This window comes from Siphateles boraxobius, unplaced genomic scaffold (assembly GCF_051911475.1).
Source record: "Siphateles boraxobius isolate OS27281-9 unplaced genomic scaffold, OSU_SipBor_1 9, whole genome shotgun sequence".
NCBI lineage: Eukaryota > Metazoa > Chordata > Actinopteri > Cypriniformes > Leuciscidae > Siphateles > Siphateles boraxobius.
Window position 1 is genome coordinate 23,575,286 of NW_027509219.1, and position 12,638 is coordinate 23,587,923.

Here is a 12,638-nt window from a genome sequence, read left to right on the forward strand (position 1 = left end):
GAGATGAGCTACACTCATGAAAAATTAACAAACTGGTCTGTTAAACACATTTAGTTATACAAACTTCTTTTTTCAGCTGTTTAATAAAACTATTTTAGTCCAAGAAGCTGTTTCAAACAGTATGGATCTGGGCACATCAGTACATGTAAATAATCATGACTGAAGATTATCTGCTTTATTCAGCAGCTGTTAGATTAGCAGTAAGAATATATATAATATATATAATTGCCTAGCAATAAAAGTTTAATCTAAAGAGGGCTTGGTCAGATGGAGGACTTGAAGACATTTCATGGAAAAATATATAGGCTACTAGTAATTACTATTCAAAGACATTAAATTATTGTGGCAGACAAGTAACCAAGACTTTATTAAAACTTTGTCAAATGGACGTCTTTTTACACTGCGTTGGGAAACAGAGTTTAAGCACGCAGATTCAAATCTTGGAGAGAAGTTATATTATATTGATTTTTTGTTTTCTTTATAACAATAATAACAACAACAACAATGATGACAATTAACACCACACACACTATAATCACCGACACCACAACCAGTAAAGGTGTTCCATCACTGCACTCAGCATCAGACGTCTCTGTTCCTGACTTGACTGTTATTTTGCCAAGAGATTCACACCTGTTAGAGTTAGGCGCAAAAGTTAAACTATATATATCTGCGAAAAGAGCTTGATTTAACCACAAAATCTACTGAAGCAAATAAAAAACAACAAATGCACAAATTTCATTTTAAGAAAGTGTGGAAAATCAATGTTGTAAAATAATAATACTTACTTTGTATGTAAATTACAGAGTGTACCATCTGAATATGAACCAACAGGACAGTCATTACAAACTGTATCACTAAATCCAGTTCCTATAGAAACATTCAGAAATATAAAGTACAACTCCAGGAGCAATAAAGGAAGTGACAGGTCTCACATTAGCTAGTGACATCATTATTCAGTAGGCTATAGCATCTGACACACAAAATGAATTATCACAATCATAACTAACTAATAATCTACTTCATCATAATTCAATAGATTTTGTCAGTTGGTTTTGTCAGGTGCTGCTAGAGTCAAAAGCAAACAATATGTCTGTCATAAGGATCTGTAGTAAATCCACATTCATAGAAAGGATTCTCTTTTCCATGTGCGATGAAAAGTTGTCACACGAATTTGGAACAATATGCAAATGTCAATTTTTACAGTTATTTGATATAAATGCAAGCAGAGTTATTGTTCTCAGATGTCATCTTTGCCTATCAGTTTTTGTGGTTGAATAATAAAGCAGCTATCGAATGCTAAAAGACTGACCGGTTTGGTTGACGTATTGTCCAGGTGAGCAGGTTGAATGTTTCACAGCCTTTGGACAGCTTAAGTGCAGATCTATACAGTAATAACCTGGCAAAGGTTCACACACTGTATTTGATTTTAATGTACATGCCTGCTTTACTCTCAGCCCATTACCTTTGTCAAGAAAGGAAACAAATGAGTCAGTTGTAGTAAACCGGCCAATGACAAGTCATTTGGAAAAAGATGATTTGAAAATGTTGCATTATTCCAAATAAATAGATTAAGATTTAATCTATAATCTATAGGAGTTTCACAAAAAATATAAAATTCACAATTAAAAATATTAAGATCCACAAATAAATGTAAAGAGTTTCACAAAAATTAAAAAAATTCACAAATAAAAAAAATGAGATTAGCAAATAAAAAAATATTTACACATTTTTTTTATTTTACAAACACAACTCTGCCTGGCATTTATTTGTGAACCGCTTTCTGTGCCTTTTTAAATCGCTGCACACATTTGTGAATAGCTTCTTGTGCATTTGTAAATCCCCAGACGCATCTATGGATTTTTAAACACATCTAGTGTCAACATGCAGACAAATCCACAAATAAGTGGACTCCACCCACCGTTTACTCAAGCCAATCAGATAACGGCCACATTGAGCTGGCCAATCATAGCACGTTCTCGCTACAACCAATCACGTTTGGGTTTACACTCGGGCGGAAACTGATTCTTGCACCCTTGAAAGGAGCAAGGGGGTAATCCATCAGCCGAAAACTGAAGCCTCCCTGGGGGCCGCCATTGTATCAGACGATCACCTGCTGTTAGTTTTCCATTGACTCCCATTCATTTTGGCATCACTTTGACAGCGAATAACTTTACTGAGACTTCATTTGTCCATTATTTATTTCTAAAGAAACATGACAATGTATAAAAGGCTAAATTACTTTGTATCTTACGTTATGGCCCCGTAGAAGCCATTTTTGTAAAAATAGGCTAACGATTGCGTCATAACCACGCGACTCTCTGTCGCACAGTATTACCGTATAGACAGGAGGAGAAGCTCGCAGGCAATCTTTTACTGTCTATGAGGCAATCGGGGGACATAGAGGCATAAAGTCAAGGGAGAAGCCCATAGATAGAGAGTCCATAAAAGCAACGGGACAAAATATTTCAACAACGTTTTTGAGGAATTAGGTGATTCAGATTTGTCTTGGCACAGCTACTAGAACATTTACAACTGTCAGACAGGTTGCTCATGTCACATCTACGTCGTCAAGCTCAGTTTGAGCCTGCGTAGTACGCTCACCCATCAGGAAGTGAGCGCTTCTAATGGGCTTCACTTTTCTCCGTTGAAATCAAGGGGCTCGCTGCATGTGTCCATTTCTTTTACTGTCTATGGAAAGGAGCAGTAATAATCTTTGGGCGCTTCATTCAAATTGAGGTGAACTGTTTGTGTGGTTAAAACACTCTGTGTTCAAAAGATTTTTGGATTTTAATGCCTCTTTATATTTCCATCAGGATGAACTCAGGGAATTATGATCATCACAGATCCCGAGCATCATGATCAGTAACACCCTCTCTACACCGGCAAGAGGCGCGACACAGCGCGATTTGCACATTTGCTTTGCCCAGTGTAGACAGCCTCGCACGTGATAGACACGATGTAAGAAATTACAGAACATATGATTTTGCCTTTCATAGCTATTTGTCACCGCACAATAGCGGTGACAGATAGCTATAGGACATACATAAATGTCATGTAGAATACCAAATATGAGGCCAAATGACCACCCGCGATGTAACAGTACGAGCCTCAGCATCAGCGTGTGCTGGGGTTGGATGCTGCAAATAAAAATCTTGCAATGGTGAAAAATACATGCATTTAGCCTACTTTAGATGCTGTAAGTAACTTTTACCATAAAAAAACTATTAAGTCTGATTCATATGAAATATTATATGTGTGATTTTTACCTATCAATAAATGCATATCGCTTGTCTGCCGGGCATATTTCACTTTTAAATGCATGATATCTCTTGGATTGCAACAACCTGTCACACGTTTAAAAAGAACCTACCTAAATCTTTTCTACAAACAAAGGGAATTGTAATACAGGTATTTAATATTTAAAATTCCATTTATAATGCTTTATAGATTGTTAGATCCACAGAGCTGATCATATGCGACATTAAAACTCCTTGAATGAAGAAGTGGGAAAAGCTGTTGCTCTGTTGTGTACAGTAAAGTTTTTCATTCTCAAATATTACATGTACACACACGCACAAAAGTAGTTATAAACTTTACATAAGGGATGTTTTGTCGTACAACACAATTTAGTTGTTTTATTTTGTGACTCTTCAAACATGTTCTGCAATATTTTTGTCTTGTTTGCATTAGTAGGCAGAGGACTACTAACAAACAACAGAAACAAACTTTCTCTGTGGAGCACAGTCCTGCAGCATAGAGGTGAAAAACAACTGTATATAATATAGAACAAGAGTGGAGGGCTTTGGGTAACTGGCTGTGCTATGGACCACCTAAGTAAGACCCTGTTCAGTAGGTTAAAGATAGAGAGTGGAGTAGCCTAGGGGTAGGGAGAGTACGATAGAAAATGTGGGGAGAAGAGGTCTAGCTGATAAAACAAATGTCAAAACTGTAAAAACAACAGAAAACAACGTGACATGGTTTATGTCATCCCAAACTCTGTAGCCTTTAATATCCCACTGCACACGTGGTTGCTGAACTCCTCGTAGCTCCTATGTATCGTTAGGCGGAGCATTACGTCACACGTGTTAGCTTCTGGGAAGTTGTGGTCTGTGTGTAAACAGCATCCATTTTGTGGAAACCTGCATTCTAGTGTGGAATTTTTCTACAATATTCACTCATGGCAGTAAAATAGGACATTCTAAGTCAATCTATTGCAATATTTTCTCTCTCAATCAGTAGAAAATGTGGTTGACACCCAGTCATGCTTGGGAAAATATGTATACAGTGAAACCGGTTTAATTTTGATATCAGAACATGAGGACGTGATTCCATCAGAAATCTCTACAGCCTGACAAGGTACAACTGTGGAAACCCAACTCAGATGCTCACTCCAGTGTACCATAGTATGTCAATTTACCCTTATAAGATGATAATTCATATTATGTTCAAGATGAACACATTTCTAACATAGACCTCCTCTGAGAAAACCTAGCAATCAGGTGTTTAAAATCTCATCTGCAGTGTTGGGGGTAATGTAACATGCATAACACAGTCAGATTACTTTTTTATGTTACGAGTAAAGTAATGCGTTACAAGTAACTTGCGTTACTTAATCAGATTTTTTTAATGTTACCAGTAAAGTAATGTATTACAAGTAACATGCATTACTTAAGCAGATTACTCTTTGATCTAACAAGTAATTCATTACAAGTAATGTGCATTATGCAATCAGATTACTTTTTGATGTTACGAGTAAAGCCATGCATTACAAGCAGCATGCATTACGTAAACAGATTACTTTTTGATGCTATGACTAAGGTTATGCATTAAAAGTAAAGCAAAAAAAAAGTCACAGTAAAATACACGTAAAAAAAATGAGGTTGAACGTGTCAGTGTCATTGGCTGCTGATGACTTGGATCCAACCATTTCATAGACTAGGCTACCACCAGTTTACATGCTATAGATCAGCTTATTCAGCCTATTTATTTAGTCCTTTTTTGTATAACCTATAGAAATAATATATTTAAATTGCAGTTTATGAAAATTTTGATAAAAATAAAATTGCCTTGTTTTTCTCCACTCATACCTTTTTGTAAATAAACACATTAGTGGACATTCTAGCTTTAACATCAGAACATTAACATTTGTGTGGCGAAATCATTTACAGTGGAGGTAACCAATCAATGCAGGTTTAAGATACAGACCACTGTAATCAATATCTGTCTTTGGAAAACAACATGAGCTTTTGTTGTGCTTACATTTACAGCTATTGCAAGCAGGTGGCGCTTATTGAAACCTTTTTGCTCTGAGATTGGGCACTCATCAGACAAACCGTAATTAGGTATGCAGGTGATATTATCAATTTAAATGAATTTTGAAAAAGGAATAAATGAAAAAGGAATCTTGCAGCAGCATTTTGCACTAATTGAAGACGAGTAATTTGAGACTTTGAAATCCTGCAGTAAAGTGAATCGCAGTAGTCTAAACGTGAGGTGATAAAAGCATGAACAGACATCTGTAGAGTTCTATGATTAAGGAAAGGTTTGACTTTAGACAGCAGACGAAGTTGATAAAAACTTGAACTTTTAAAATACAAATACAATGTAAAAGCATGTATGTACACAATAAGTGCATTGTATCAAATTATTTTATTATTTCAATGCTAGAAGAACATAATAGTTAAGGACACACTTAATATAAAGTGGGTCCCAGTTTATTTATTTATTTTCAGTATATACTTGTGTGCATCATGTACGCAGCCATATATCAAGGTGGGCCTCACACAGCAGGGGTACATTCACAGTTTCATTACATGGACATTTATCTACTTTGTTCATCATAGAAGGATTTAATAAAATAGCTAACAAAGATACATTGACAGGTGACACTGCACTGACTCCCCTTTTAAATTGCTAATTTTACCCTTTACACTGTTACAGTGGAGGTAACCAATCAATGCAGGTTTAAGATACAGACCACTGTAATCAATATCTCTCTTTGGAAAACAACGCCAGCTTTTGTTGTGTGGTCCCGTCTGGACCAACCACACACACACAAATTATTCATTATATTTAATGAATAGTCCGGCAAACTCACTCTCCAAACAAAGGTCTATGTAACTTCCCCCGAAACTAACATCACAATGAAGCTAACACCACTGGCAGAACTCAGTGTCCTGTTACATTGATAAGAATTTTTACGACCCCAAAAAGGGAATTCCTGAGAGATGCGACACTATTCTTACTGAGGAGAAATAAACCCTGTTAATCCTATATATTCTATATATATAACCACTTGAGAAATGTATAAACATGTATCTCATTATCCCATCTTATGATTTTCCTTTTAAGTAGTTTGGCCTGTTTTCTTGTAAACTCTAATGGGTTAATGTTTCAGACTTCGCATATATGGTTAACCAAAATCATATGTGTGGCATGTTTGGTCTCTATAAACTCCAATCTTCATTCCCCATTTGTTAATTTACATAACATTTTGCAAACTTTGTGACGCATGGGTATTATAAGAATCTTGAAGATTCTTTTTCTTAAACATCCAATGAAATTACAGATTCAAATGTCTTGCTCGAACACAAAGGGTCGTAAAATCTCCCTCCAAAGGGACAACTTCTTATTGGCTCCAGAGGGTGTGACATCTTCACGCTCTACTGCGAACCCTGATAACAAGATCAGGCCTTCTCTTAGCCCTCTTACTCTCTTGGTCCTTCCTGAGAAGTCTCTCTCAAGATGCTGAACTAGAAGTTTTCTCAGGTTTGCTCAAGGCTGTTGATCTGATGAATTTCAAACAATGCTATAACTTCTTGCTTTCCTGTATTCTGCTTCAGCTCTATCTTTACCTTGGTAAACTGTATGCATGTATGTATATGTATGTTAGTTTAAGTGTTTAGTCTAGTTAATAAAATCTTGTTTATGTCACACGTAAAGTTGTCCGTGTATCAAGCTCATATATCTGGAGTCACTAATAATTTAGATTTTGACTACTTGCTATTAGTAGTACTTAGTAAGAAAGACATTTCCCATGCCCCGGAAATTTACATTTCTATTAATTAATTAATAACCAATATTGAGGGTTCACAGGATGAACTGAGTAATTGGTTGTAATGTTAATGTAGCTACATCAAGTTAATCCGATTAACTGACCCAAATATTCATAATCAATTATAACAAGTTATGATTGGTTATTAATATTTCATAGAGCTAATTTGCTACATCAGACAAACAGTAATTAGATACACAGATGATATCATCAATTTAAATTAATTTAATGACTTAAAGTATTTAAATATGGTATTTAAGGCTTTATAAGTATTTAAGACTTTCAGGATTAGAATGAGAGCTTGTGCTCAGGTCAGGTATAAGAACTTGATTTGGCTTTCCTGACAGTAGAAGTATTTTACTGTACTAAAGTCTTAGGCCACCTTGATAATTGGTATTAAAGCAATTTATCTGTAAAAATTATTAGGCAATTTGTTAAAACACCATATAACATTTAGGTAAACATAAAATACTAAGTAGCTTATTATGTTTGTTTTTTTAGAACCACACAGATAATCTGCAAGTAATCTGGATTGTTGCTGAGAATCTTATTGTACACTTCATAACAGCTAGAATTAATTTTACGGCTGCTTTTGTAACAGTTTATATGCTTGTTTAGCAATGTGATGGACTTGATTAGCTTACTGAAAGTATTAAAAAGCTAGGACAGAAGACTAATTATACTGCGTACTGCTCAAGGACCTATACCATGAAGGTAGCTGAACAAACTCAGGGTTAAAGGATTAGTTTTGAGATGACAAAACCAAATCAAAACAATCAGGCTTTGTTGATGCCATGAAGCAGCTCATGAACGGTCTCTGTCAACTTTGATCTTGAAGCTATGAACCAAACCCCTGCAACGACTCAGTGTTATTGGCACCAGAACAAGAGAAAATATAATTCAAATTCAAGTATATTTCATAGCCTTTTTTGATTCATTTTGGGGAAAGTCACCTGCATGTTCTATGTTACACTATATACAGTGACCACGCTAAGGCCATAGTTCATTGTCTGAGTGCTTGTTTTTTAGATATTCCTAAGAACATGTCCAGACAGAGCGAAGCTGATACAATATAGAACAAATCAAGCTGTTTACTGTTTAACTTATTCAAGTAGCAAGTCAGTTGTGTATTTTGCTGAAAATTCTTCATGTGTATATCTGTAATATTTAATGTTATTATTACTCCGCATTTTCTGTTTCTATAGAAAACACTAAATACACCCACAACTAAGGACAACCATTCAATCCTTGATAATAACGGAGTTGTTGTGGTGACAAATAAACAGGTTACTCTCAAATTTCCAACATCTTTTCACCAAGACTCTAACCGGACACCCTGTGGCAAATTTCAAACCTAACCAGCAGTTTACTGAAATGAGACTGTGCTATTAAAGCTAACTCGTTTTTTTCAGTTCCCCACTTACTTTACGTTCCTCAAGCACAGACAGAACACAATCAAGCTTGTGATCATACATTTATACAAATCATCTGCATGATAAAATGTACAGTGGGTCAGTTTGTTAACATATGCATTACTATTTTAAATCAGAATTGATGTCACTGAAAATGTATTACATTTAGAAAAAATTAAATGAAGCTGAACTCTGCAGGGCATATAAGGCATTGACCCTCCAGGACCGTGTTTGCCCAGGACTGCATTAGGAGCATTCCAAGTGAAACCTGCTGATGTGGGGGAAAAAAAGTGTAAAGGGTAAAATTAGCAATTTAAAAGGGGAGTCAGTGCAGTGTCACCTGTCAATGTATCTTTGTTAGCTATTTTATTAAATCCTTCTATGATGAACAAAGTAGATAAATGTCCATGTAATGAAACTGTGAATGTACCCCTGCTGTGTGAGGCCCACCTTGATATATGGCTGCGTACATGATGCACACAAGTATATACTGAAAATAAATAAATAAACTGGGACCCACTTTATATTAAGTGTGTCCTTAACTATTATGTTCTTCTAGCATTGAAATAATAAAATAATTTGATACAATGCACTTATTGTGTACATACATGCTTTTACATTGTATTGGTATTTTAAAAGTTCAAGTTTTTATCAACTTCGTCTGCTGTCTAAAGTCAAACCTTTCCTTAATCATAGAACTCTACAGATGTCTGTTCATGCTTTTATCACCTCACGTTTAGACTACTGCGATTCACTGTACTGCAGGATTTCAAAGTCTCAAATTACTCGTCTTCAATTAGTGCAAAATGCTGCTGCAAGATTCCTTTTTCATTGATTCCTTTTTCAAAATTCATTTAAATTGATAATATCACCTGCATACCTAATTACGGTTTGTCTGATGAGTGCCCAATCTCAGAGCAAAAAGGTTTCAATAAGCGCCACCTGCTTGCAATAGCTGTAAATGTAAGCACAACAAAAGCTCATGTTGTTTTCCAAAGACAGATATTGATTACAGTGGTCTGTATCTTAAACCTGCATTGATTGGTTACCTCCACTGTAAATGATTTCGCCACACAAATGTTAATGCCTTGATGGTTAAAATGGTTAGACCCAAATCTTCAGCAGCCAATGACACTGACCCGTTTAAACTGATTTTTAACATGTATTTCACGCGTATTTAACTGGTTAAATACGCATGATTGATGTGTTAAAATTCACGTGTTTTTGGCCCTCTTGGCTTTCTCCGCTTTTACGGCAAATCGCGCCTATCGAAAAGCATGCTTTTGACGGGTCAGTGTGCAGTCAGACGTCTGACCAGGCATTTATGAATACTTTGGCTTGCCATACTAGAATGAGGCGAAATCGCTTCTATCGCACCACAGGACCTCCAGACGCGAGTCAACGCGTCTTTACATTGACTTAACATGGAAATCACTCGCTCCAGACGCTCAATTCACGTTCGGTGTGAACGCTGTACAATGGTCTAATTCTAACAAAATACAAATTTTAAACATCTTTTAGCAATTTTATGGGCCTTACGTGTACACTTCCTATTTGAGCCAATGCAGATGAATGATGAATGAGCAAAGCTATTTCAGAGCAACATCGCCCAGAGTGTAAACTTAAACGTGATTGGTTGTAGCAAGGACGTGCTACGATTGGCCAGCTCAATGTGGCCGTTATCTGATTGGCTTGAGTAAAGGGTGGGTGGAGTCCACTTATTTGTGGATTTTTCTGCATGTTGACGCTTGAAGTGTTTCAAAATCCACAGATGTGTGAGGGAATTTACAAATGTACAAGAAGCTTTTCACAAATAAATGCCAGGTAGAGTTGTTTGTAAAATAATAAAACATTTGTAAATACTTTTTTATTTGCAAATCTCATTTTATTTATTTGTGAATTTTATAATGTTTTGTGAAACTCCATACATCTATTTGTGGATCTTAATCTATTTTTGTGAATTTGCTAAATTTTTTGTGAATCTCTACATTTATTTGTGAATATTAATCTATTTATTTGGAATAATGCAACAATTCTAACCCCATAAAAAATGACTCACTAAACGAGATAAAGTGATTTTTACTCACTTGGATCACAGACTGAACATGGCATACATTTGGACAATCCATTAGGAATGTTAGTATAGGTCATCACAAGGCACGAATCACATGTAGTGCTTGTGGTCTCATCACAATGCTTATGAACTCGCTTTCCTAGAAACAAATTACCAACAAATTCATTATTGATAGTCCTAAAGCCTTAAATGCTGCATTAATTATATGTCTGTGTATTTCTGTAAATTTTGTAAACAGGGTCAGATATAAACAAGTTAAATGTAAGACTTTTTAAGACCTTTTTATTGCCACCTTGTATGAAAAATGAAATTACATGCGTATATGTAATATTTAAAGGGTAACTAAACCCTAAACCAACTTTTTTTAGTTAATGATCTGTAAGAATTGGGCTTTATTAGTGCTGGTCATTGATTCAAGAAACTTTTTGACATTTGGCTATAAAGTGTTTTAATTCTACAATATATGGTGTAAAAACGTCTGAGTGCTGCCCTCTTCAAGTTGAACGGTGGCTACTGCAGTTGAATTTTCCTATTGGATGTTTTCGGTGGTTCGTGATGTAAGGGGTGGGAGGTATGGTAAGCAGGGACCAGCTCACCACGCCCTTGGTACGAGCTACCACGCCCTTGGCAGTATAAAAACCATCTTGTTTCGTCATAACCACTGTAGCAAGTCAGGAGTTGTAATTGCAAGTATTGAAAACAATCAGGATAGAGTATTTAACTGCCCTTGGTTCGTCCCCTCTATCTCAACTGGGCTCCGCCCACTTTTGTAGCATTTTTCAAAAATTGCCAGTGGGTGGAGTCAGGCTCTGACCAGGGGTTTAGTTACCCTTTAATGTAAAAAGAAAACAAAATATCATTGCTGTCATAAATGCTATTTATTATTATGATATCCTACAGTGAACTTTTCACATCAGTAGATAATATCCCATACAAAAAATCCAACAAAAGCACTGCATCACCGAGATCTTGGTTGTGTAAACCGTTTATTCTGAAGAAATATTTTCATCAGTGTTCTATAAGCTTTTACATACTTAAATCTGCATATTTTTTATCTAATTTCTAATATCATAATTTTTATATCTTTACCTTTATAAAGGCCAATTTTTTAACCTTATTAAATGTATGCGTCATCTTTCATGTCAAATTCTTACATTTGTTAAATGAATTAAATATACAATATAGGGCTGTTACCAATTAAATTAAATAATGTTCACAGCAAAAATCACAACTCCAATAAACAATGTTATGAGATTCATATTTTAAAGACATTTCTGAATATACAATAAAGAAATGTTGGAAGAAATGCATACTTTTAAACAAGAAACTACACAGCCAGTAGGTGGCGGTAAGTCAGTTAAAGGGTAACTAAAGCCCTGGTCAAAGCTTGACTCCACCCACTGGCAATATTTGAAAAATGCAGGAAAAGTGGGCAGAGCCCAGCGGAGGGGGGGCGTGCATCTGAGACGCAGCTCTCTGTAGGCAAGGGGGTGGTTAGCTGGTACCACAACTTCCAATAGGAAAATTCAACTGCAGTAGCCACCGTTCAACCTGAAGAGGGCAGCACTCAGACAATTTTACACCATATATTGTAAAATTAAAACACTTTAAACCCAAATGTCAAAAAAATTTACTCGAATCAATGAACAGCATTTACGAAGCTCCATTCTTACAGATCATTAACTAAAAAAAGTTGTTTTAGTGTTTAGTTACCCTTTAATGAGTGAGTTATTGTCTATAGTTGTTATATTGTTATAGTCTTTCACTCAACTGATTTGTTCAAAAAGGTGAATCATTCAGTAACAAAACACCCCTACTGCTCTGAGATAAGCAATAGTTCTGCTCTGATCTTTCTTTGGAACTATTTTCGTTGGTAAAACAGAACAAAAACAGTCAATATTGTGTCTAAAATGTAAGTAGGCTAATTTAATATTAACTACTTTTTTAATTAACTAAAATCAATGTAACATTTGCAATCAGGGTGGGAAATTAGCACCCGCCACCAGCCAATGGCTGGTACTTTTTCAAAGTGGCGGGTGACTTTGCCTTGTATACCAGCCACAGTGGCGGGTAAATTGTAAAACATATTTTTATT

The 12,638-nt window shown here is 35.7% G+C and overlaps 1 protein-coding gene across 2 annotated transcripts in view; it reads right to left on the reverse strand.

The window, feature by feature from the left end:
• Positions 1-337: 337 nt before the first annotated feature.
• LOC143732921 (tumor necrosis factor receptor superfamily member 14-like) overlaps positions 338-12,638 on the reverse strand; it is a 47,696-nt gene continuing 35,395 nt past the window's right edge. For both annotated transcript variants that reach the window (XM_077224395.1, XM_077224396.1), the window contains 4 exons: positions 10,557-10,682; positions 1,313-1,465; positions 789-870; positions 338-633 (listed from right to left, as the gene is read on the reverse strand). In XM_077224395.1, the coding sequence (XP_077080510.1) occupies positions 420-633; positions 789-870; positions 1,313-1,465; positions 10,557-10,682 (575 nt within the window). In that variant the 3' untranslated portion in view covers positions 338-419. The remainder of the gene's footprint in view (positions 634-788; positions 871-1,312; positions 1,466-10,556; positions 10,683-12,638) is intronic.